Source organism: Heliangelus exortis, chromosome 1 (assembly GCF_036169615.1).
Source record: "Heliangelus exortis chromosome 1, bHelExo1.hap1, whole genome shotgun sequence".
NCBI lineage: Eukaryota > Metazoa > Chordata > Aves > Apodiformes > Trochilidae > Heliangelus > Heliangelus exortis.
Window position 1 is genome coordinate 159,877,544 of NC_092422.1, and position 27,388 is coordinate 159,904,931.

A 27,388-nucleotide genomic window follows, 5' to 3' on the forward strand; every position below is an offset into this window, starting at 1 on the left:
GTGTAGCAGATAGAAGTTTTACCTCGTGTTTGCCATAAATGCCCTTGAGCCCTTCTGCTGAAAGCTGCAGTGCTTGTCTTCTGAACCTCTGTGGCAAAGGGATTGCCAGGGAGAATTTTTCACCTGTGGCTGGTGAAATGGTACCTTACTTTTGATGTCCAGTTGCCCATTTACCTCTGAGCTGCCAGTCAGTGAGGCTACATGAAAGATCATTGCAGAAACTCATGACCCTGACTGAAGGCCAGGAGCAACTCAATGCCCTGACAATGATTATTTACCATTTTCCCATGTTACAAGCTGTATTTGGTCATGTTCTGTAACTCTATAGTAATCAGACAAGATGGAACGGCAGCTTGTCAGCTGATTTAATTAAAACCAGATTGCCCTTTTTTTATTTATTTCTTTTTTATTTTTATTGCCTCTCACACATCATTAATATTCTGTCTAAGACACGCCTGCAATCTAAAGATTGGAATCAGTCTCATTGTGCCCTTTCCAGGTTTGAATTCCCAGACACGCAAAGCTGGGAATGAGTTTTAAAGGGACAGGTAAGAGTCAGAAGCTAATTTGATTACATTGAAATGGATCAGTCATTGGTCCAAATAAATACTTATTAAGGGACCAGTCTTTCAGGTTGATTTTAAATGCAGTGCAGGTTTTGCTTCCATGGATATGAGTGGGAATAGGATATATTTGGGATTTCCCAGGAATCGTGTCTTTGCTCTGCATACTTCTGCTTATTCAAATGGCTGGTTATGCAAATATATTAAAAAGACCTGAGCAAATAACACTGCACCCTTTTTAGCTGGGTTTATGATTTACATAGGTAGTAACAGGGTCGTATCATCTCTTTTCTTAAGGGCCAGGTATGATCCATTTCACAGTGACAGTGTATCAGCCACCATATACACTCGATTTACAACCAGATTACAAGGAAAAAACCAAAACACCCTAGCATTTAAAATTAAATACAGCAGTTTATTGAAACAGCTATAAGCTTTCATCAACAGCATGTGCATTTTTTGTTTCCTTTGAGAGACGCTGCCGTTCTCAATGCCAGCTGCAGCTCTCCTGCAGCACCCTGTTACTCAGTGACTTCACCCGAGCTTTATAGATATTTTACAGCTGATTACCATACGGGTTTTCTTACATTAAAAATAAGGGCACTGGAGTCAACAACGACAGCTGAATGAAGGTAGAAGCTTGAGAACGTTTTGCATAACAGTCAGCAGCGTAGCTGATAGCTATTACAGTGCTCTTGTGCAGTAAGCCTACACAGATATTATCTCTTTTGCCTGTCTGTTCCAACATGCATCTCATCTCATTTGCAACCCTTTGCTTTAATTAGCTGAAGCCTTTGCTTCAGCCTTTCATATGTCAACCAGCCTGTGTGCACTTCCATATTTTTAAGCAGTAGCCTGTTGTCTTTACTTTGTCATTCACACCAGCATATAAATCTGCCCTTCTTATGATCCTCGCTGCTTGGTAGAAGTCAAAACACGCTGTTTAATTTTCCTGTTCACTGATTTCCATTTGTTTCATGTTCAAATCCTGGCACTTTTCCCCCTCTCGGGCATGCTGTGAGCATTAAACTTAGTGATTAAATGCCAAAAAAACAGTCCTTTTCCCCTTCCACGCCCACGAACGGGGTCATCCCAACCCCTCCCTGGGATGCGTATCCCCTGTGCGTGTGCGGTCAGCCCAAAGGGGGGTGGCTGTGTGGGAGCACCAGGGGCTGGCAGAGGTGGCTAATAAAGCAGGTGCAAAACTTATGTACTCTCCTAGGGTTGTGACTGGCTTCTTCTTGCTGCTTCTTCTCATTTTCTTGAATTTAATCTACTACAACAGACTATTTCGTTTCGCCCATGACACAGATGAATCCTGAGACACCAAGGCTTAAAAATAACTGGATGTGAAAGAATGAAAGGGTGGCATGTGGCTGACCTCAGGCTTTCAAATTTTCCGGATCACTGGGGGGGAATCTGAGGTCGTCTGTAGTTTTCTGACAGGTGGGGTGGCTGGCCTTGACATCTGTGCCTGCGGCTGATCCCCGAACTGAGCCAGAAGTGTGTTCAGGATGTCATCTAGCTTCTGATCCATCTGCATGACCTGTTAAGGAATCAGAAAGCAGATGAGCTGTCAAATGGTTGCACATGCTCCTGGTGAGAGGCATTAACTGCCCAAAAGGGGGGATAAAGCCCAGCAGGGAGTGTTGGCATCTGAGAACCACCAGCTCCTCTGAGTTTTGTACAGCCTGCTGCTCCAGAATGATCAAATGACACTGTGAAGTGACAGGAAAGAGTGTAAAGCCATAAGAAGTGGCAGCAGGAGGACAGGACATTGGTGGCTCAACCACTTGAGTCAGCCATTTTCTCTCTCAGCCTTTTCCCAGGGTTGCCGACTTCTCTTGGTGATGATGCATCCTGGAAATATCTGCCCTGAAACTCTCTTTCACTCTTCTGTTTATAGTGAGTGTTTTTTCCCACTACCTCTCCCAGTGCTTCACCACCCTTAGTGGTAGGACATCATGCTTTCCATTACTGTCTTGGGAAGCGAAACAGCTCCCCTCCCTTCACACTCTAAATAGATGCCTCTGTGATACATGTTACAGTCAGAGATCCTACCAGATAGGGTGTTTATTCCCATGCATTGTTAGGAGGATAGCCTACTAAAACCCACATAATAATACCAATGACTTCATTAAAAAGAACAACCACTGTTCTATAGGAAGCTTGACATGCTAATCCCTCCTCTCATTTCTTTGCTTTCCAGCTGAAATTTCTCATGCATAGTCCCTAGGCAGGGGAGTCTTTTCTAGTTATTATTATTATTATTTTTAAGCAGGGAAATGCAAATCTGGATTTTTAAAGGGAACGCTGCTCTCGTACTTTCTGCGGCTTTTTGAAATCCTGCCCTTTATCTGGCAGCCCCAAGCAGGCATTACCCCACTGCCTTCCCTGAAAATGGCACCCTGGCCACCCTGGCACCAGCAAGTGGGACAAGCTGGGGACTGCTGACTGCCCTAGTTTGCTCTGAAGGCAAAACTGTGGCCAGCATCATGTAAGGGGCTGGGATGGCTTTTAATGATGCTTGAATACAGTACAGCTTTGTGTAACAGATGAGCCCAAGAAAAACGAGCATTTTGAAGAACGTTGGATGGTTCACTTTACAGTTATCTGCTGTGAAACTCTGAGCCTCTGAAAACTGTGATCTGTCCCAGCGGGTCTAATAAACTTTGATAGCAAACCTTTTAAAGTGATATCAGATCTAAACCGAGCTTTCATTAAGAAGGGAGACAGAGAGAATAAGAGAGGGAGTGAGAAGGATTTCAGCCTTGTTCTGCACAAAGATAACTCTGGAAATAACCACTGGCAGCACAGGCTGAAAGTTTAGCAGGCTGATTTCTTTAAAAACCAAGGCAAAGAAAATCACCTTATCCACTTTCCCCTCCTCTGGCTTTTCTCACTCCAAGTGTTGGCTCCCCCGAGGGCCTCTCAAACCTCAAGATACCAGAAGCTTGTTCAAGTTATACCATTTTGGCAACTGCTATTCTCTCCTATTGCAACCTGTTGGGGAAATGAGGAGGGGAGTCCCTCTCCTATCTCCTGGAGGGAGGGGTGTACTTGTCTCTTTCATTTCTACTTTCATGACTACCATCTTCTAGTAGAAATGTCCCTCTCCCTCTCTCTGATCTGGTGTGGGTGTGGGGTATCTGAGGAAATGTTTTCAGGCAGCAGAGTAGTATTCAGGGCATGTGATAGACAACAGAGCCCTTCCCTACAATTTCTGCCCAAGAGCTTTCAGGTGCATGACTGGCACTGCCTCAGAAGTGGCCTGGGTGGGCAGGGCAAGGTGTCTGGGCATGGGAGGGCAGGGACTGCTCACTGCAGGACCCCTGGGTACAGGGTGGCTGCTGCCAAGCCTGGCTTGGGATGAGCCAGAGTTGAACAGCCACTCCAGTGGATATTGACTGTATTTGGTTGAGGGGAAGGGACCCTGGCAGAGGCTGTGTCTGGCAGAGGCCCAGCCACCTCCTGGCCAGCCTGACCCCTGCACCACCAGTAACATCTCTGCCATCTCTGTATCTCATGAGTTGCTTGGAGAGAGTGGTCAGTGGGGCTGTGGCTGGTCTCTCTCTCTGGTGTCATCACCAACAGAAGCACTGTCAATGTTCTCATCTTGGACACTACAGCTACATATTCTGCTCAGCGTTAACTCGCTTGTAAGTCTGGAAGTCACTAGTGGCTTAAGGGTTAAGCAGCATGGAATTAATTTTAAAACCACAGCTTTTATTTTCTCCTCCATTCTTGAAAAGCCTGTTTGGCTGATGCTGGTAATGACTCAACAGAATCTTAAGCAGAAATGTTGTGCAGAGCAGAAACTAAAGCAAAACTAATATATTACAGTAGCGTAAAAAGAGGTGTAGGCAGGTAAATGGGATCAGACAGATGAAAGATTTTCTGGGGCTTTCTTTTGTGAGGCTTTGTTGATTTTGATCTGCACGCTTGATCTTAGATAAGCTATACCTGCATATTCCATATCATTTAAATTTGCTGTATTTCTCTGTATTTTGCCAACTCAGTGAAAGAATGTGATAGGGCTTAATTTTATGTACTTTGCTTTCCAGGAGAGGAGGAGGAAAATGGAGAATGTAAATATTCATTTGTAGGGAGGAAAAAAAAGAAATGTATACATAAGGCAGTAGATAATAGTATGCTTCTGTCACACCTCCAAGCAAGGATCTGAAAATATTTCCTGAACCTTAACGAATGAAGCTTCTAAGTTCTCCTGAGTTGTATATATACATGGGAGGGCTTAATGATAATTTTTGAGATTAGAAGCAGGACCCTGCAAAATTAAGTGACCCATAAGAAGATGTGGTCAGTGGCAGATCTTGTCTAATCCTTAGATTTGTATTTTAAACACAGGCACAAACTATCTATTTCTGGCTTCAGATGCTCTAAAATATGCCTTACTTCAAACATGCAACTAGACTGGTAAAACTTTATTCAGAAAGGCAATTTCTTAAGTACCATGTTGAATTGTGTTGAATTAAAAAAGGGGTCAAATTTGGAGGCTGATTAACTGTGATTAAGGAGTTACAAAATGAGAGTTGTGAAAACTTCACGGCTTGGCTGCAGCCGGGAGGGTGGTGACTTGCAGGGTCAGAAGTTTTTTTCACAAGAAAGTCCTGGTTTTAGGTTTCTCTAAAACCACCTTGCAGCTATTTGCCTTCCTTAAATCCAAGCAGAATGAGTCGCTGGTTTTTGAGTCACACACCCAGGCAAGTGCACGGGCAAAGGGTTAAATTGTGCAACATGTTTTTCAGCTGAGTAAAGTGAGAAGCCATCCCCGGCTGGCCGCAGGGTTTCCAGAGAGATGTGATATGCCCCTCCAAGGCTCAGTGGAGACAGGTGAGTTTGGCAGCTGTCCATGGGCAAATGGCAACAAAACCCCTGTTCTCCCACATCACAAAAGCGTTCCGGAGACAATCTATAAAATTGTTAAAATGCTTTTATGTCCTTTCAACTGTCCTGCAGAAAGGAGACTTGCAAAAGCAGTTTAAAATATTACACTGTTGTTATTGGGGCTGTGAGGTGAGCTGAAGGGCTGTTGAAATGTGTATTCATTTTAACGTCCCCCTGTGAAAAGGGGCTGGACTCCATGGTGACATGCAGGGCTGGTAGACAAAGAAAATGTCTTGCAAGCAGCTTCAGTCACAGAGAGCCATGAAGGGGAACTGGGTCAGTCAGCCTGAGGGATGCAAGATGTCCTTGCCCTTCACCTTGAGCACCAGGTTGGCTTTCAATAACCATGTGCTGTTTGAGGTGGATTTTGAGATGCTGTTTGTGAAAGTTGGTGTGTCAGCCCTCATCTAAATACCTCGGTTTAGTCCTGCTGCAGAAATACCTCATGGAGAACGGGACCATCGGAATGGCAGCAGTTTAGAGGGGGAAAGCTGGATCATGCTGGGGATTTACCACATTCTGGACTGACATGTTGTGCACATGCACACTTTAAAAATAATGCATGTGTGGAAAACTCAGTTGGTCTCCCCCAAATCCTTGCACTTGAACTCAGAAAAAAATCCTCCCCCCCCCCCCCCCAGGTTGTGCCTATTTTTTCAAATGTGATTTTTGGAGGCTGGGAAAGCCAGTACCAGTTATGTGCATAACACATTGACTTGAACTACTTCCAGAGGAGTAGCAGAAGGGGAAAATGGTCTGCTGGAGTACTGAAGTAAATCCAAAGTAAACCCAAACCCTTGCTCTTATGTTGCTAAGTAGATGGACCTTTGTATCAAAAGCTAAACCCCATAAATCAAATGTAGTTGCTGTCACCTCCCAAAGGCTCTGCTCTCTCCCTGCCTGTAGCAATCTGACATGAACTGATCAAAATGTATATACAGCCTTCATGCAGTTGTCTGCAATATGTCTGGGCTGCTGGTACTGGGAATGCAGCACGAGAAGGCAGCCCAAATTTGTGAATCAAAATGCCATAGAGCAACAATAAGTTCTGCCTTTGGAGAAGCTGGATTGACTTTGTCTTCCTGTTTGCTTCACTCAAGTGGGCAAAACCATGAAGATGTGTCTGTAGGACAGTCCAAGGTGTTGTGGCAGTGGTGGAGTACTGTAAGAGCCACTGCCTTGCTGAGCTCCATCCCCTGCTATTGGAGCTTCTGTACCATGGGTCTTTCAGTCCTGGAAGCCCCACAAGATAACCAGGCTTCCTCTCCCTGACAGGACACTTCCCATCCAGGCAGCCCTCATCCCACAACAAACTGCAAACCTAAGCATGAGTGACCAGGAGCCACCAAAGCACAGTGGGCCACAGAAAGAGAGCAATGGCATTCCCAGAGTGTGCTATGTGATAATTTCCAGCTGCCACTGCAAACTCAACCACATTTAGGTCCAGAGCTGCCATGGCCAGCTGCCCCAGTGCATCCAAACACAACATCCCAGCCCAGGGTTTCCAAACTACCAAGTCCTCAGCTCAGTCCACTGAGCATCCCTTCTCTAGCAGAGGCCCTACCTCTGGGCTCACCTCTAGGCTTACCATCCCCTAAACCTTCTCCCCCCACAGGCCATTTCCTCAGACCCAGCCTTTGCTGCAGCTCCTGTCTCCCAAGGCAGCTGAAATGGAGCGCAATCCACTCGCTGCAGCTTTGATTTAGGAACACTTGATTTGAGGGCTCTAAACCCAACTGGAAAGGAGTTGTCTGAAGGGTAGGATTGATTTTGTATGACAAGTGTATGTGAACCTTTGTATGCCATGAGCTGTCCTACCTACTTGTACTTATTTCTGAATAATTCCAACTTGTTAGCCATGATGGGCCACCTAAGGTCTAGTTCATAGGAAAAAATGGTATTAATTTAGTAAAATCAGATATGATTTATTTGAACTAGTGCAATCCATTTTATAGATGCTTCCATTCCTGACTTGTGTAACATATTGATTTAGCTTAAGCTCGTTATCCAGAAATTTGTGCCGTTTTCTCATGTTGACCAGGTCTGTCACATGATTTTTCTTCTTGTACCAGATGGTGGACTGATTTGATTAGATCCTGTAAAGCCTATGTTTAGCTTTAATGGCACATCTGGTCTTGTAGCTTCTCCCTGCCTACAGTTACACCTAATTATTCAACACACTAATTGCTTATCGTGTGGTTCAAAGTCTGAATTGTTTATTTTAGGAATCACTTTATTTTTTAGCATGTCTCTGAGTGGATTTATTTCTATCCAGAGACTGCTGATTTGGGGAAATCTTTTCTCTATGGCACTGCATGCAAAACTGCCTCCTTCTCACCTTGCTTGTCCCTTGCTAGAGAAACTTCACTGAGGTGAAATGCTGAAGCCACTGAGGCACTTTTTTTCCCTCGTTCTTTTTAACATGGCCATGTAATGTGAATGTTGACCTAGCCTGTTGGCAGCTGCCCATGAGGAATCAAATGGCCATGCCAACCATAAAGACCACAACTAGCTTGAGGAGATACCTCTTCTGTGAGGGGCAGCTCTAGTGGAATCTCTGTGAGCCTGGTCCAAGAAAATGCTTATGGATGTGTCAGCTTGAAGCATGTGAAGAGTCTTGCTGAGTTCACCAAATATTTAAGTGCTTTGCTGGACTGGAGCCAGAATGGTCAACAATGTGCAAGACTATACCTTTAGGATAAGCTTTAGGAGTCTTCTAAAGTGCTCACACACCATACACACAGAGATATATCTACACCACCATTTTTTAAGTCTCTGAAGAATGATAATTGGCATCTATAATTGCATCCTTCATGAGATGACTCTGGCATTTGTATTAGTAGAGAACTATCAGCTTGTCTCTCCTCTTAAAAGAACAACAACAACAACAACAAACAATAAGAGGGCTTTGATGAACAGACTCCCATTAACTGTCTGTTTTTGGGATGAGTTGTAACAGATTTGGAATTGGCCTGATGCCTAAGATGTTGCTGTATCCCAAAGCAAGGTTGTCAGGTGGCACGTACACAGGGAATCATCCCATGGTGGGATGTCAAATTCATGTAGCAAATGTCCAGTGCTCCCTGCCCCAACACTGAGCTGTGCAGCTCCTTGTGTTCGTTTGCTCAGGATGCAAATAGCACAGCAAGACCAGCTTCAGTCAATGGGAGCTTTTGCCATTAGCCTTAAAGGTCAGAAAAACAGGTATATGAGTGGAAGCTACACAAAGCCCACTTCCACGACAGCCTCCCAATTCCACGACCCAATTCTCCAGGGGCACCAAAAATTATATAGAGCACCAGGCTGTCTTTTTTGATTTGTCCTGTGCACCCTTCAGCAGATATCTGTTGTTTATTTTCATTCCATGAAACTTATCCAGATTAGTCCACAATTTTCCAAGCCTCCCTTCCTTTATCCCAAACATCCCCACCCATTCTTAGGTCAGGTGTTACAACCTTTGGTAGCCTAGAATATACTAATCATTATTTTAAGTATAGTTTCATTTGTTTTGGTTTCCATCTACCTTTCCTGTTTAAATGAAAGCACAAAGGTCTACCCCTCTGTTCCTGGGGCATTTCCTGCCCATACCCTTTTGGTGAGCGTTATATTTTTGTATTTCCTATGCCCCAGTTGCACTGATGAACCTCTGCAGTAAGACACATGTCTGTGTTTGCTGCTTCTGGTGTAAGATGCCATTTAATAGCTAAGCAATTCTCATGAGTTCAGCCCTGGTTTTCTAAAGCAGGCCTGGTCAGCACACAGATTTTGTTAGCAGTGTGGCTTTGGGGAAGGTGCTATTTTTGTTCTTCAAATAAATCCGGGCTTCTAAGCAAATGAGGTTTAGGTGCTGATGTATCTGTGAATATGTTGCCACAGCAGCTTTGGAGTAAGCTGGCCAGCTTCAGATACATTTTCCGGAGTCCTTACTGATAAGAAGTTTGGACAGATTTCTGAAAGTCTGCACTTGTGCAGAAGACAGACATCCAAATTAGTGCCTCATTGAAGGAAGGGCAGAAGAGGAAGGTGAACTGTATTATTAGACCCCGGAGAATCCACACAGGATGCCCTGACCACAGGAAAAGCTTTATTCAACTCTTGCCCCTTATTAGCCTCGGATAATCAACCACAAAATACAGAGCCACAGGAAGCCAGGCAGCGTAATTTCTACTGCTCCCAGAAGTACTTGTTTCTAGCTGAAGAAATTCAAGTGGTGCCACTTGTTGAGTGGACACAATGGTAACTCCCCACAGCTGCCATCCTGCAGCAGCACTTGGCTGCTGGGTGTGCTGGAATTACTGAGGGAGATCATCTCATTTTAGCTACATACACGTGCACCTGTGTGTCTGCAGCCAGCGCTTTGAAACGTTGTTTTCTCCTCCCCCACCCCCCCAGTTTTCCCCCGGCAGGTAAATCAGACTTTGCAAAAACTCTTTCTCTTGATTTACATACATAAATGGTTATTTTTGTTGTTTCAGGACATTTCATTCTTCACCCTCCTCCAGATCCTGCTCAGATCCTCCCTGTAATCTTGCCATCTCTTTGCGACATCGCTCGGCAGCCCCACCCTGGATGACGCACTGCCATTTCTCAGCTCATTAGATTGTGTGGCTACAAGTCCTGCTGCAAAACCAGCGTGGAAAGAAACAACACATAAAAATAACAAAGCCAGTCCAGCCTCAAAGGTGGGTATGCAGCAACTGTGAGTCACACCTTAATTTCACAATAAAGCAAGCTTGGGACTTACGCCCCAAGATGCTGATTAACTTAATTTTTAAATCTCTAAACAATGCTGGACGGAGAAAAAGAAAAAGAAAACGCAGCACTGAGTATTTATATGTTGCCAAAGGAGCACTGAGAAAGAAGTGACCTTAGTCTTGCACTAGATGGATGTGATAAACTCAGCATTTTAGATGGGTGTGATGAACTCAGTATTTATGCTTCACCTAAACATTTGAAGAGATGGTATCAAGCCTTCTATGCTCTGATTGTTTTGCCTTTACCTTTGCTTTTTTGAGCTCTATTAAACCTCCTTCGTGAGAACAAAATCTGACTCCACCAGCCTCATGGCTAAATAGGCTTGACCGGTTCCCGTAATGAAGAGGACGCTTCGGGTTGTGCTGCAGCTGGTTTGCCTCTTTCAGTTTAGTTGCAAGGATTACTTATGGATACTGAAATCAGCGAGCAAATCCACTTAATCCAGGTCTACTGACCTGACATCGAGCTTAACAAGCATCCAGTTAGCACAGCTGATGGACTGTGTGTGGCAAGGTAACATTTATGTGCCTTATCACAAGTATTGATACACAGCTGCCATTCATTGACACAAGCACACAGATTTAATCCTATATATCGGTCCATCTTTTCTTATAGATTTGCAAGAAAGGCAAAGGGAGGGGGAGAGAGGGAGTGTTACTACTGGGAGGAGCACAGGCATTATGGTGATGGTGTTCTAGATAGGCAGACGTGTAGGTACTAGAAAAGTTCCAGGAAGTTCTTGTAGGACTAGACCAGGACTTCATAGACCTAAGATCCAGTTTACTTCTCAGGTCAGCCTTCTTCCATTGAGGATGAGTCACTTTCTGGATGAGACTCATCAATTTTTGTTAACCACATAAATCAAACAGTCTGCCATTTCTTATCTTTCTGACACGAAGTCACATGAAGCAGGGTAAGTTTGAGATTTGGTACAAAACAGAAGACATAGACCTGTGGAAGATAAGAGTAATGTAAAATGTTGACTGATGTGTTGGCTGCAGGAAAGAAGTAAGTTGTAATGGAAAACAGGAAGATCAGTCCCTGTTAGAAAAGGACAGGAGAAGAGAAGGTGTGGGTGCTCCTTTGTCTTTCCTACAGCTGGCTCTGTGGGGATTGAAATGGGCACAGCAGAGCAAGGCTGGAAGTGTGGTCACGCCAGGAAAAAAAATGGATGCAGAAGCATAGGATGATTATCTAGAGGTCAGCGGGTGTCACTGGAAGGCCACTGTCTTTTCAGATGTAGAAAAGAATTGTCATAATGCTTTAGCCAAACCCTGTGGCAAAACGGAGGGCTAGGCTGTGTGGAGGTTTGTGCTGCTGTCAGGAAATCAAGCCTTCAAAATGCCTTTCATTGTTCCAAGGAAAGCTGTGCCTAGACACTCACTTTGACCTTCTCTATTTCGGTGAAAGTGATGAAGCAAGTTTGATAGGAGCTAACTCATAAGGGTTTTGGAGTATCAAAACTGTACCTCTGTGCTAAAACCTGTTGAAGAGGGTAAGCAAAAATTTCTGCCCTTATTTCTTCTCTATCTGGCATGGGACAAGCCTCTAAGGTCACCTTTATGTGGCAAGTTCACTGAAAGCTCTCATACTCTTTGAATGATTGTCACAAGCCTTGCTTAACACACACAATGCAATTTGAGGAAGAAGCTCCAGAAGCAAAAAAGTGGTATTATGTATTTAAATAATGAGGATTACAAAACACCATTGTTTGCTCATTAAAACACAGAAACCCAAAGCAAGTAAAATATTATCAGACAGTGCTGATTGAGGGTGTAGCAGTTCTTGATCCCTACTGATTCAAACATGCTGAACCCTTTGGTTTTAGCCTGTCTTGCTTATCTGTCATGGATTTTACAGCCTTGCTTTGTGTATACACCACTGCCACACAGAGATTTTTTAATGAATTCTTCTAAAAGTCACAGCACCTGGATGGACTTAGTAATGTCTGGTCCAGTTTTGCAGCCACAGTGACCTGATGCTGAGGGTGTCTGTCTGTCTGTCTGTTCAGTCGTACCAAGCCACAGCATTTGGTGTGGATCAGCAAAAGCCACGAGGCACAATCTGTGCAGGAAAAGCAACTACACAGCAAGAAACAGTTCCTGACTTGAGCTGAGATTTCTCAGCACCTGGGAGGGTCTGAGCAGTACGTGGGCTGTGACAGCATAAATCCTTGCATGTGGCTATAGCTACAGTAGCAGACCATCAGAAGAGATTGCAAGGAGAATGAATTTGACTTCTCCTTCCCAAGTTAGAGAATTAGTCACATAGTGTGTTCTGTAGCTAAAGAGATGTCCACAGGCTTTTAAAGCACTGACTGATGAGACTCAGTAAAGCAGATTTTCCAAATCCAGAATCTGAATGGTGGATTTTCCATTTCTTTTGTGCTTGAAAAAGAACAGAGAAATTTGAAAAATCAGCATGACTACATCCCCAGGGGAGACTCAAATAAAGCATTAATTAAAGTAAAGAAAGGGAGGTGTCTTATTTGAACTCTGCTGAGCTAGATGGATTACCTATGAAAGCTGGCATTGACAGGACAGCTGTATGAAGAAGCCCGTGGCAGAAGTACTGGTGTCTTATACAAACAACAGGAGACAGGGCAAGAGACACAAAGCCATAATTGCCAGATAGATTTCTTCCTCGTGAAGCATATGCTAAGTCAGCAGAAACCTGCTTCATTTTTCTGTTGCAAGGCACTGCTCTGCTAATTAAGGAGAAAAAAAAAAAAAAGCCCTGTCGGATGTACCTACTATCACTCTTGCAGCTCTTTAGCCTTATACTGCAGGGAATACTGCTGGGGAAAAGAATATTATACATCTTGTTCAGAGAAACACTCATTTTTCTCTTGCATGTCTCTTTTTTGCACATATCATTGCAGAGAAAAAGCACAGCAATAAAAAGGGACATGTATCAACATGAACATTGAGGTGTAGGAATATGAGAATGGCCTGGTGAGATTTCACTGTCCCAGCATTTAGTGAAATAATTTAATGTGGTGCAGCAGTTTAATTAAGATTTTTGGGTTACAGGCTTTTTTGAGGTTCTAGAAGAAGAACAAGGAAGCCATGGAGGTTTTTAGGCAACTTTCTGCTGTGGGAAAAAAAACCCAACAAAACAACAGATCTTATTCAGGTCAATAAGCTAAGATTCAATAATAAAATAGATACCTGTAGTGACTACTCAGAACCCCACAGATTTAATTGCTTAGCTTTACATCTGTTTGCTCTTATATTCTCTTTACTCACCATGAACTGTGACTTTGATTGACTGACTCAATATAATCTACAATAAGTCTAAGCTGTATTTAAAAATACCTGGTTTCTTTGTTGTTCTGCCGTGTTTTTAAATCAAGCTGGTTTAACTCCAACGAGTTATCAGTGAGAAGGAAAATGAAATGCCTAACATTTTCCTAATTAATACTTTAGAAATCTTTTATATAATATTTTGATGTGCACAAAAAAAACCTGGCTGTGACTGGCTGCTGGTCCTTCTGCACCTGTATAGTGTAAACCAGAAAATGACCATCACCAAGAATCCATGACATTGAGACACAGGTTTTGGTTGCCCGACCAGCATGCTTGGCTTCCTTCATTGCATGCCCAACCATGAAACAGGATGAAAGAGCATGTTTAAGCCCTACTGATACTGAAAAGCATGGCCTTGCTCACCCCTGCTGCATCTTCCTGTCCTCCCTGTGTCACACAGGTCCACAGTCCAGCCTTGGCGAGGTTCTGGAGCAAGTCCAAGAGAGCTGTGCAGCACAGCAAAGACTCCTTACATATGAGAGCTGCCTCCAGCCTGGATCCCAGGGCCATGAATGCATCCTCCTCTGTGCTTAAAAGCCTCTTTTACTGATTCCAGGTTACACAGGAACAGAGGGAAAAGCAAAAGCCCTATGTGAACAGGGGTCACACACGGTGCTGCAGCTGAGGCACTGTGTGGCCCACCAAAGAAAATGGGGTTTTTCACCCTGCTTTCCCTTACTGCTGGCATAGCCAGCTGAAACTGCTTTTTTTTTTAAAATTTTTTTTTCCCTAGGAATCTGAGCTAAGGTTTAATTATTGTAAATAAGAAAGTGAATTTTTTACTCTGCAAAAAAGATTAAAATTAAAAAAAAAGCCTCCAGAACTCCAGACTTTGCCAAACCTAGGTAGAAGCAAATAATTTCTTTGCCATGAAATCTAATTTTCCCCCTTTATTATCTGATAATCATTTGCAGAAAACAAAATCACCATGAAATACATGCCCACACAACTTTTCATCTGTAAAAACACCGAAATACCTCCATTCAAAGCCTCACTTCATTTGAATTATTGTTCTAAACTAAAAAGTTCACCAAAATCAATATGATTTTATGAAATACAGTAGTAGGTCATGCAAGTTTTGCCAGGAAAGAAACATTTCAATTTCAAATCTCCTGCCACCTCTAGTTCAAACACTTGTGACTTAGGATGCACATGGTCTTGCACAGAAGGACCGCAGGGGAGCCCCAGGAGACAGCCTTGCTTGCACAGCCTGGGAAGAAGACTCGTAGACCTGCAAGCCAGGAGATCTCTACTCTCATGAGATGCTGGATGCTCTAGCAGGGCCCTATCTGTCACTGTGCTGAGCACATGGGCATGTTCATTTAGGTACCCCTCAGCCCTGGTGCGTGCTGTTGCCCCACTCACCACCTTTGGGCCATTTGGCCACAAAAGCATCATCATTATTTTCGAGCTGGTGCCCTCCACCCCTACCCCAGCCCTTACAAGAGAGGTACAGGGGAGCAGGAAGCATGCACACAAGCCAGTCAAAGCTTATCCATCCCTGCTGCCAGCCATGCCTTCCCCCACCCCAGCCTCCTGCTCATCCTTTCCCTCCCGATGGATGAGCAGGGTGAAGGATTGCCCAGCTGAAGGTGGCCGTGGTGCTACACCCCGGGGCAGAGCAAACTCCTCAGCACAGGATTTCGGATGTGGTTCTGGTTGCCCCTGGCATTCAGGCATCGTGGGGGAATGTGGCAATCTGAAATATGATTTTAAAGCCAGCCATGGCACTCACAAGTAGATCTGCACGGGCAGCCAGGGAAGATTAAATCCTCTTGTTAGCCACAGGGCAGCGCGGAGGGGCAATTAGTATGTTAAGCAGAGCTGAGAGAGACTTTTGTAATGAAACTGAAAACTTGGCTGGCCCCCAAAATCTGCAGAGGTTCAAGAACCTTTCAGTAAACCTGGACTGAGCTTTGGCAGATTTATAATTTCAGGGAGGAACCATTAAAAACACCCTGGTTTGTGCATGATTTTGAGCCCTGACCAGGCCACACTTGGCACTTTGGGAGTTTTGCTTTGGGTTTTTTGCATACAAATCCAAAACACAATGTAGACTCAGCAGGGAGGAACCGATGCAAACCAAAACTGCTGAGTTTTGCACAGCTCTAATTATAATCTCTTCACAGTCCTGGTTTTATTTATTATTGTTTGTACTGTGGTAGCTGCGCGGGGCTCCAACCAGCTTCAGGGCCGCGCTGTGGTAGGTGTTGTAAAGGCAGGAGAAGGAGTCAGGATCCCTGGCCTGAAGAGTTTATAATCTAAATAAACAAAATAGATAAAGAACGAGAGAAAGACATAAAACACATAAGCAAAGCGTTTAGGGGGGTGTTGGCGAGACAACCGCTTTTTCTTAGCGTCTTTGTCACCCACACATAAAACTGTGTCTACTTTTTACCCTTTCGACTCCTCGGGGCTAGGGCACCATTTTCCAAAATGTGGAGGTAGATGGGGTGTGGGAAATGAGCAGAGAAATGGAGATGGTAGGGGGTGGCAGTGGGATTGGCAGCCCCCAGGGTGGATGGGGAGACCAGCAGCAGGGGAACAGAGGAGACAGATGGCATTCCCTATCTTGGGTCAGGTCAGAAAACCCATCGTGTGCACCGTGACAACCTAGGACAAGTCAGCAGACTGCTCTGTGCTGCAGCTTCCTCTAGGGTTGAACAGGGCTGAAAATATTCCCCTATATGGCATAATCCTTCCTTGATGTAAACTGATTAGAGATACTCAGGTGAAAGGTGCTGGAGGAATGCAAAGATTTATTTTTCATAAACCTCCTCACGCATTCTTTTCACTGCCAAGTCAAAGTCTGAAGCCAGGAATTTTAGAGATGCATATATCTTTCTCGCTATGTATATATCTATATATGAATATAAAAATATAGTTATGAAAGAGGCCAAGGTATATTTTTTAGAAATGAAGCTTTGAGTAAGATTTCCTAAATCTATAAATAGGAACTTAAATGAATGGCCAGGTTTAAAATTGGGACAGTTACTTCTTTAAAATTGGGTTCAGGAGTCTAGTTTATAAGTTCCTACTTGAAAATGCTTAGCCACAAACTAGCTTGAAATTTTGTACCTTAGAACACAATTGTAATGCCTGGGTTTCTTTTTTTTTTTCTTCTAGGATTTAGGTGAGGGTTTGGATCAGTTATTTTATCCCAATTATTCACCATTCTGCAGCTATTAATTAAAACAAACAGCTTTCTGAAGCTATTTCTCACAACTGGGAAGATTTATATCTTGAAACTGAAGCTTGTTTTCTCACTGCGTCTATTTTCTGCACTGCATAAACATCCAAGTTTGTTATTGCAGCAACCACCAGTGCGAGCTCTCGGAGCTCCTTGCCAGTCTTGTGATATTTATTGTTTGTTAATCCCCAGCTCCTGGAGTGAAATGATTAGATGAGAACCTCAGGTTGCAGTTAAAAAAATGATGTAACTTTGTGCTGGACCACAGGGCTAGTGAGAGATATGGGAAAACATCAGCAGAATGTCTAGTCAGGGGTCCAAACAGCAGAGAGGCAGGCAAAAACAAAACCACCACATGTATTATTATTTTTAAAGCTTAAAGACTCTTAAGCCAACCTCCCCCTTGTAATTTAGAAATGGGGGGGGGGGGAGGCTGACTCATGGCTTCTGAGTGCCAAAGCATGGCCAATGGTGGGGGTTACTCATCGCCCTGTAGCTGCCCTGAGGTTTCTCACCAAGGGGTTGCTCACCCCTCTGCTGAGCTGTTCGTGTTTGTTATCGGTGGGTGTTGGGCTCCTGCCCAACATTTTTTCCTTTTAAAACAACCTTCCTGAGGCATTCGTTTATGAAAATACCCTGTGCAAGGAATTACATGGACTTGGCAAATACAGAGAGTAGGTCAATTTCTGGCCTTAAATCTGACAGGATACCTTTAGCTTTCAAAAAAAAAAAAAAAAAAAAAAAAAGAAGAAAACCAGAACTATTAAAAAGTCTCAGCTGCTAAATAGTCAGTAAGTCCATAACAATGTAAAGAAAATGTAAACATTACATGATGAAATGCATTTTTTTAAAAAAAATCCCTCTTTTCTCATCAGTTAGATGGGCTTTATATTCAATGGGAAGATTCATTGCTGAAGGCACCTCCAGTGTATGAAACAAACTTCTATGTATCACAGGATAAAATAACTATTTTACATGAAACAGCAACTGAGGCATTGCTTTTACCTTGGGAAAGGTTTGTTCAGCCTTCTGATTTATGAAGGCTGTACTTCTCACTGCTCTGCTCCCTGCCTTGCATGCCCACAAACCCTCTGGGGAGAGGAGAAAAATACATCTGCAGGGAAGGAACCTAGCTATTACCAGTGTAACGAAGGGACATTAATAATGGAAAGCCAATGTGAAGAGCATAACAAAAACACAAGAAGGAGGAAAACGAGAATGTTTGTGTGTGGAAAAATAGCTATACAAGGCTGCAGTTTAAGACATGTGAAGATCTGGTGTGCATTGTTCACCAAGTCATGAAAAGGAGCTGGGGATGCAAGTGGGGTCTGTAGCCAGCTCTGCCTGGGCCCTGTGCCCACCCATACCTTAAGAGTGAGCACAGAGAGCAACCCACCTCTGTTTCCTCATCATTACAGCCCTAAGGAAAAGTTCTGTTGACACCTAGGGTAATGCTTTGAGTGTTTTCTTCTGAGTCTCTTCTCCACATGGTGGGATCTGGGCTGGACACACTGGTATTGGTTCTGAATTAAGTGCCTGCTTACTGGGGGTTGGCTACTTGGGAGGAAGGAAAAGATGGGAAGATGAAACTTTACACAAAGCTTTGTGACTGCAGTAGTCACAGGTGAATAGCACTGCTCAAAGAAAGCAGAGGAAAGAAAAAAATCACCCTGGACTTCCCTTTTTCTCTCGAATGGGTCCCTGCACCAAGCAGTGCACTTGCCAGATACCTGCACTAGGCCTGAAAACCGTCATAACACTGAGCTCATTGCTGCTGGAAGTTCTCCCTCCCTTGCCACAGAAGATACAGTGTGCAGCACATAGCAATAACCTCTGTACACCAAAGGCAGGGTGGATCCCAAAAGAGGCATTGGGGAGGAACACGGTGTTTTCAGCTGGCCGAATGCACAGTCTATAGCTGTCTTGCAGTTTATCTGCTCCATGCATTAATTTACACAGGTACAATTCACACCTCTCTTTAGGGTCCAGTTAAACCTGAGTTTTAGTTCAAGGTGTGGCTTCAGGAATCAGGACAATTACAGACCAGGAACAGATGTAGACAGTTACAGCTTAGAGGAGAGACAAATTTTTCCTTGCATGAGTGAATAAATGTTAGACTACCCTGAAATCCTGCTATTTACCAGAGAACCCTGCATTATGGATGTCTGTGGATCTCTACTGGGGCTAGGGTTAGGCGTGCAATAATGAACTGGTGTTGTCCTTTCTGTTTTACACATACTTCGTGAGCTGGTGGAAGACAAATGTTGGACACACTAGTGCCAGCAGCTGCCCCAGTAAACATCAGGAATGTCATTCCTTCTATTCCTGCTGTTAATTCAGCAATGCACCCTGCCAATAAACTATAGCAATAGTTGCTTCATAGGTCATCATGACTACAGAGGAGCAGGCTGCTTGCCAGCACCAGACAACTTAGCCACCAACCACAGATGCTCTGGGATAGTCATACTGTCACGGGCAATGGCAGCCTGTAGGGAGGTGATACCTTCCCCAACTGGGGTGTCCTGGGGCCAAAGGGTTAAGGCATGCTTCCCACACTTGTAGAGCCACAGGTGATCAACCCAAGGGTGCAGGCTGATACAGTCCTACTGCTTTGTGCTTGCTGTTCTGGTCCAGAATGAGTAAGCACTGTGTGTTCACAGCTTGTAAAATCTATGTCAAGTATTTTTGCTCTTCCATGTCTCTGCCTGAATGAGCTGCTAGGTAAGGCTCAGCATTGCCTTATAAAGGTGACAAGGTAGATCTGAAGTGGCCTCTAGCCAAATCATCTCATATCCAGTGCTCATGCCCAGAGAGATGTATGAAAGCAAATTGCTTGAACAAGGGGGGTACCTGCTACAAGAAAGGACATGTCAAACTAGAGCTTTCTGTTGTATTACTCTTCTGCAGACAGGTCAAGGGAAAAAAGGCAAGTATCCCACAATACCTTGGAAAATACCTAAGTACAATGCTCAAGTCTGTGGGATGTGCCCTCACAGAAAAGCCCTTCACCTAACATAGCCCTGTTGTTGGCACAACCATGGAGTAAAACCCAGCTTAAGACTTCGGAGGTTTAGACTTGAGAATGCCATGCCCAGACAAATTCTTCTGTAAAGACAGTCAAAGTGACTTGGGCAGATATGTAAATTAAAATGGGTATGCCCTCACTATCCTGATTACTTCTGCTATTTTATTTTGTCCTTCACTTTTGAAGAGAACTCTTGTGTGAGCAAACAGAGCTTCAGTTTTCTTGTCAAAACTCCTGACGCCAGTGATCCCCCACTTACAAGCAAAGCAAAGCTATGTGTAAGTCATAGGGTCAGCTTGTTTACCTTGCCTGTGGCAAGAGTTGGGTTCATCAGGTTAATTTCAGAAGTTCCTAAAAGGTCTTGAAATTTTTTTCTGGTGTCATATGGCTTTTGCTTTTTTTTCAAAGCAGGGGGTAACCATGGGCTGCTCAAAACATAATAAAGTAAACAACATTTTTCTGCATCAAGCTCATCCTACAAATTAATTCATTTGTAATTTCTAGCCCTTTCAAGTGAAGGGTAGTCATACAGATGGGAGCAGTCATTTAAGGATTTTAAGGGTTATGGTTCAGACCATCCAAAATAGATTCCAGGACCACTCGTTGACAGAAAGGGGAAAAATGAAGGTGGATGTGCTGGCGTGTTGGGAAAAATGGGGGATTTTAAATTAAAAAACATTATTTTACAGCTGCTGTTATTTACTTAGGTTCAAAGCCTCTGGGCACATCCACAGTCCACACTGATCTGTTGTGAATTGCTGCTTTGTTGCTGGTTCTAGCAAAGCTGATTTCATATTGCTGATTCATCTAATGGGTTTCGACTGGTCTTGTTATCCTTTCAGATAATAGACCATTGAGCATGCAAACAAGTTTGCTGTCTGCTACCATCAGCTGATTTGCTTCAGATTTCTGAAATTGAGTAGTTCTATTTTTTGGGGTTTGCATTTAGGGGAAAAGTACAATTTTCACGAAAATCAGAGAAGTAAAATATTTTTTGTTCAACAACCAGAATATCTCATATGTTGCCAGTGAGAACCAGTCTTGTGTACAGGAATGAGTTAATCTTGAGTTAACTCTCTAAATAACTTGTCATTAACATAGCTATTGATTCTGCTGCCTGGCCTTAGGTGAAATTGCTATGTAAAAAAAATACACAGTGGCAATAGCAACAAAGTACAGTGTTCTCTGGCAGACTCTGCAAGCCTCCTCAATGCAGGAAGCAATAGATTATAAACAAGTTTTATTTTAATCCCTGCAGGACATATTGTGAGAGTCCAAGAACAAGACCTATTTTTCTCAGAGCCCTCCAGAGAAAAAAGTTCTTGAGATCCCAATACAATATCAAAGAGATCAGTCAGTAAAGAAAAACTATCTGTTCCTGGCAAGACTTCAAAACATTTCCCACAAGTTTATAGTTGTCCAACTGATCATCAAAGAAAAGAGTTTTGGTTGGGTTGGGGACTTTTTAGTGCCAAGAGGTGTTATTGATTCTGAGACGCCTGGTATTTTCAAGTATGCCAGCCAAAGGACTGCTGAGGGAACATAAGTGGTCCCTACTATGTGAAATGTGTTATCTCTGGGCCATTTTATGCATAAACTGATCTTTCTGTGAGCCAAATGTTTAGTAGTGTGCCCAATGCAGGCAGCTGTTGTACACACAGAAGCTTCTATTTGCACATCCCACCAAGCACACCAAAAGTGAGCTTAAGTGTATCTCTTGTGAAAAAAACCTAATACCTATTTCTTAAAAGTCTATGAGTCCATTAATTTCGACTGTGCTCACCATAAACACAACACAATAGTTTATTTTCACAATTTTTTAAAGTAGGGAAATATCTTCCTCTGAAGCAATGAGAGATTCAGGGGTAGAGACAATTTATGGTATATCTGTGAAGGGATCCAGTCTTCTAATGCCATGGTTGTAATACTGTAAAGCAGAGGAGCTGAAGTGGTGGGACATCTCCTTCTTGTGCCATAGGCAAAAGCAGAAAATAAAGCCCTTCTCCGTACATCTCTGTGTGTCTGAAACTTCCACAACATTTACCGTGCCACTGGGTGAATCTGAACTTCTAGCTACCCCAGTAGATATCTGAGTAGATACTTGTATCTATCTAAGTAGAAATGTATGGTTCACCAAAACTGCAGTGCCTTCACTGACAGCTTCTGCCGGGCTGATGAGAAAATAATGGCCAAACTGCATTTATGTCCATAGCCTAGGAGCTGAGCAGAGCTTATGGCAGCAGCCATTCTGGGAAGCCTAAGGCAGACAGCTTTCCTGCACCACCCATGGCTGGGCACCTGTTTTTTTTCCTCTCTCCCTCTTTTCTTCTCTCTGCTCCCACCTCTTGCCCTGCTCACCCCACTGTCCCCAGCCCAGTGACAAAGGGCTGATTGAGTGGCAGTGGCCGAGGGACAGCTGGAGGGGAGCAGCTCTGCTCTGCTCCCCACTCTGAGTCACTGGCAGGCAGGGACAACTGCAAACTGAGTGAGGATTCAAAGAAAAGGAGTCAAAAGCAGGAATAACTTCTGGCTCTAATTTAGACCTTCATTAGAAAGGTCAGCTGCAGATGCTTCAAGTCTCCTAGACAGTCATGAGGTCAAGCGGTGGCTGAAAAACCCATCAGCCACAGCCAGGGAAGTACAGGAAGGCTCCCTGCTGAAGAGTGCTCCTGCCTGGGGAAACACAGTCTCTCTGGGAGGACAAGGACAGGCATTTTGGTAAATTTTCTTTGATGTCAGTTTAGGATTTAATGCAGATGATGCTCTAAGGACACTTCCCTCTTCTCGCACAGCCTTGCCATCCAAGCTGAGACAATTTATTGTCCATATTTGCCCTTCACGCAGGCTAGCAGTGTGTCTGCTTCCCCAAGATGACCAAAATGGTCACTTCAGTGCTGATAATTCCCCACCCAGAAAGTATGCAAGTCCTTTCCACTACTTCTCACACTCCCTCAACTTCCCCCTGACCCTCCCACGAGTCATCAGGGGAGCACCTCAGTTCCCAGGGCCACAATACAAATGCTGTTTTGGCAGCACACACAAGTTATGAAACATCATATGGAGGCTGGTGCTTGCATGTGACTTTGCAGAGCTGCTGGAGGAACCATAACTGGTTCCTGGGCTAACTCTGTAGCACCTCACTGCCACCACAGGCTGCCTGTTGACCTTCTGACTGCTCCCTACAGACCTTAGTCCTGGTCCTCGTCCCTCCAGAGCTGGATGTGCTGATGGCAGATGGCTGTTTGGACTTCTGAACTGCTGTAACTGGGTGTAAGCAAGCTCCAGTGCAGACGCAGAGGGCAAGCCCACAGGAAGGCTGCTCTCAGCACAGCTGGCCTGGCCACCGAGCAGGATCTGTCCCCACAGCTGCTTTGCTCATGCTGAGCTTTTGAGCCAACACCCAACACAATTTGCTCTAAATATGTCCCAGACAAAATACTGGCAGTCCCAACATTCAAACCCCGTCACTTAAAGGCTGTGCTCCAATAGAAACAATGTCCTCCACGAGGCTGCAGCCCATCTCACTTCAGAAGTGAGAAGATTTCAGAAAACCCCAGCTCTGAGAAGGGGGCAGCGCTTACTTGAATCGCTGCCAAAAATTTGGTGAGTTGTTATTTTTGCAAAGCTCCTCTGCCGTAGCTGCCCTGTCATCCTCTTCAATGCAAATGTTTCTGTCATCTGTCACAAAGGGTGCTGCCATTTTGCTGCAGCAGTAGGAAGCCCGGGCTGTTGAGATAGGAGCTGGAGTTTGGCAGGAGATCTGTGTGAGCAGGGAGTGAAAAAAAAAAAACCCGAAGGTGGAAGCACGCCAGCAGGAAAATTACAGCGTACTGAGAAAGCAGCATTGCAAAATCTATGAAAGCAAAGGGGGCAAGCCCTTTTCCAGTGCTCACCCACACCAAAGTAAGGTAAAGGCAGAGGAATTGCTGGGCAGCCAGACTGCTTGGTGTGAAAGTGGGTTTGTGGTGGTCACTGCAGGCAGAGCAGGGAGCTTTTGTAAAGAGCACGAAGCTCCCAGGGCAGAGCACGTCGTTTTGCAAATTGCTGTGCATGCTGACCCTCAAAAATTATTTTTGCTGTATTTCATCCTCAGTGAGTCAAACCTGCATTCCTCGTGATCGAATTCCTGGGAAATCAACACCATGGAGAAGCTCAGACAGTGAATTTTCAGAAAGCCATTTCCTATGCAAATAATGTCTTTGCAAGGAACTTAATGAAATTTAATTTTGCTGAGAGATTTTTTTTCATGTGTGCTAGTCATCTGAAATGGTAAATTACCCACCCCTGGACATGCAATACTAAAATAATAGAAGGGTTGAAATTTTTTCCTGTAAATGGTTTTGACTGAATTATACTGCTTACTGAGCTGTTCTTAGTAAAAGGTATTGAGAATTTTATGCCTTCCTTTTAAAAAACAAGTGCAGTTAACACCCTAAGTTTCCAGCCTTTGTTTATTTTAAAACCTCTTACTGAAAGTGTGTTTAGTTTGACCAAAGACTTTCCTAAGGCATTAAAAAGTTTGTTATGAGGTTTTATTTAAAAGGAAGAAAATGAATAGAAAATCCATAAAAAGAAGGGACCCCTCCCCACTTTGCTGTCCCATTTGTGCTTGCCATTTTAAAAAAAATCAGCTCAGCACCAACTGCAAATAAGAGCCTGAATCTCAAGCATCTGTGGCTTAAGCCAACAACGTGGCATGACGAAGGGTGCAAGTACACTAGATTTGCACACTTTTTAAACAGGCAACAACTCTTGGCCTCTTGCCACCTCTTACAAGGTAGGAGAGGCATCTTTGGACACCTCAGGGTGACTGCTGGGGGTCTGCCCAACCTCCCACCCATCTCAATGGGTGCAGGATCAAGTTACTTGCCCTGCCTTTCCACTCATGCTTTTAATGCTTGTGGCACCTGGATATATTGTTCTCTCATTTGCCTGGTTTAATAGTGCAACTGGCTACAATTTTCACACTTTTCTTCACCATTTAAAATGACATTTTTATTTTCCCAACAGAATGTTGAATGCAGCTTAATCCCCTCCACCCCTGACCTACGTTCTCTAGAACATGAATAATGTTTAGGATTCAATTCATACTCCACTGGGTGAATATAATCAAAGTCACTGTAGGCTCTTATTCTGGGGGCCAGGGGGAGTGAGTAAACCCCAAAACAGAAGGAAAAAACCCTAAACAACCCACCACCACCCCTCTAGCTCTTTCCTGAGGCAGAACAGGGTGTTTTGTACTCTATTCAGCTTGTTTGGCTGCAATGCTCTCAGTAGTTTTGTGTGCAGATAGAGTGACCTGTTGCTGCTAAACTATTTGGGGGGGAACCTCAGCAATTCTGGGGGCAATCCTCCCTTGGGAAGAGCAGATGGATGCTCTCCCCATCTCAGCCCAGCGGGAGGGCTCTTCTCTGCCCCTGACCCGTGGTGGTGTTGCACATCAGTGCATGCTGGGGTTGTGTGTGTGTGTGTGTGTATTACTAGGGAAGTATTAAAAAAAAGAAAAAAAAAAAAAAAAAAGGAAACATTTTCAGGGACTGCACAGAAAACAGTGCAAGAGTTGCTAGAGCAGTGTGCATACGCTAGAGAGGAATCCCTTTCAGTTCCTCTTTTCTTCAGCTTTATTTAAAAAGGGTTTGAAGGCTGGTTTAATTACGAAAACCAGCTCTCTAGACACCAAACAAAACGGCAGCCTAGCCTAAGTTGGCAACAGGACAGATGCATATTTTGCTCACTTCTCCATGCCAATCGGCTGTAGCTCATCCAGTATGTCAATCCAAGTTGGCTGTCTGAAATCCAAGTTTAGTGGCCTGAAAATATCCCCGTCCGGCTTTGTTTCATGTGGTAAACAGCTTGTTCAGTCTATTTCTTCAACGTTCAAAACAAAAATCAAAACCCCCCAAAAACTCGTTACTACACGTTATGGTAATAAGTCTCGCTTTGCATTTCACCCCACTGCAGGATTTCCCTTTTTATTCTCTTTTTATGCTCACCATGAAACACTGGCAAAACCCATTGCTTTTTTAAAGATAGGCCTGATTCTGCTGGGCACTGAGCTCCGGTGAATGGGTTCAGACCTGACTGAAAGGACTGAGTCCTGTAACAAAAATATGTGTGAAGGGGGCGTTTAGCACTTGCAGCTCTGCCAGCTCCTCTGAGCTGCCCGGCCATCTCCCAGGCTCAGCTAAAATGTCTGGCAGCTACCTGTGGGAGCAGGCAGGGCTCAGGGACAGTGGCTTTGCAAAGCCTGCCCTTCTCAGGGCTTTCTAAAGCCCAGCAGCTCTTTTGGGGTTCGGTTCTGTGTTCCCCCACTCCCGCCCACCGTAAGGTTTTTCAGGACAATGTGAGTAAGGCAAGAATAGCAAAGCAAGTATTAGGGAGGGTTTATAGGGATTTACCATTGATGCAAATTCTCCTCCCCTCCCTTTCCCCCCTTCTGCCATTTTAGTACAAATAAAGGGGCCCAGGCTCCTTAGTCAGCCAGCGGGATCGGGACTGCCAAAAGAAAACAAATCCAATGTGAGGAGGCTGCCCACAAAGCAGGGCTTACTCAGTGCTGTGGAGATGAGAAAAAAAAACAAACAGCCCCGCGAATGCCAGTGATGGAATATGGTTTCCTCGATGATTAAATTCAAGCAAGAACTCATCTCTCCTGGTTTCCTACTGGCCATTTCCTCCCGGAGGAAATTGAATGTCTCTGAAAACCTGAAATTGCATCTCTGCTCACCAGCTTTCTAAGCAGAAAAAACAGCTTTCCCCAGGGTACACCTAAACCCCATGGAGACCATTAACTAGTCATTTACGTAGTTTCCACCTTTCCCAATAGCTTTGCAACCGACCCAGTGTTTACTGGTATATTTAAGGGATGGTGGAGAAGAAAAAATATGGTAGGTAGAATGTGAAGGGATGAAATAAATGTATAGCTTGTGAAAAAAAAGAAGTTTAAAAATGATGGAGTACATAGAAATCCCTAGAAAATCAAGAAATATCCCCAGCTGTCACCTTGCTTCTCCTACCCTCCTAGTGAGAGGTTATGTGGTGTTCAAACAAGGCAAGACCACGCTGCCTTTTAATTATCATACTTATGTGCTTTATAAGGGCACTTCACAAAGTGGAAGTACTGGGCAAATATTAACTTTGACTCATCTGAACCTTCGTATTAAAACAAAGAAACCTGGGAGGTGTGGGGAGGCAAACACTGGGAGAAGAGGCTCAGTTCCATCTTCTTAGCTCATCAGTGATTCCAGCTGCAGAAAAAGATACCTTCAACTGTGAGATGAATTTGTCTGTGCTAATGACACTGCACAGTCATATGTGCTATACTACTGTGTTTTTGTTTTGTTTTTTTTTCCCCAGAGCATTCTCTGCTTAATCTTTTGCACTTGAGAGACCATAAGAACAGAAATGGAGTAACTGCAAGCAGCAATTGTCCATCTCAGTCTGCAGTATATATCCTTTTCCAAGAACACCTTTCCTTTTTCAAACTAAAAGGCAGGGAAAGGGTGTGGGTATTGTAACTACCACAGGGCAGCATCTCTGTTAAAACTAGCAGGTTAAAAAAAGATTTTTGGTTAAAAGCAAATCACCAGCAGCAGGCAAGCAGCCATGCCCTGACATCCCTGCCTGTGCTGGCTGGGAACAG

The 27,388-nt window shown here is 44.0% G+C and overlaps 1 protein-coding gene across 1 annotated transcript in view; it reads right to left on the reverse strand.

Annotated features, from left to right (window-relative positions):
* Positions 1 to 386: 386 nt before the first annotated feature.
* Positions 387 to 27,388, reverse strand: part of KCNQ1 (potassium voltage-gated channel subfamily Q member 1) — a 476,140-nt gene continuing 449,138 nt past the window's right edge. Inside the window, exon 16 of the mRNA XM_071733362.1 lies at positions 387 to 2,109. Coding sequence (XP_071589463.1) covers positions 1,954 to 2,109 — 156 coding nt within the window. The 3' untranslated portion in view covers positions 387 to 1,953. The remainder of the gene's footprint in view (positions 2,110 to 27,388) is intronic.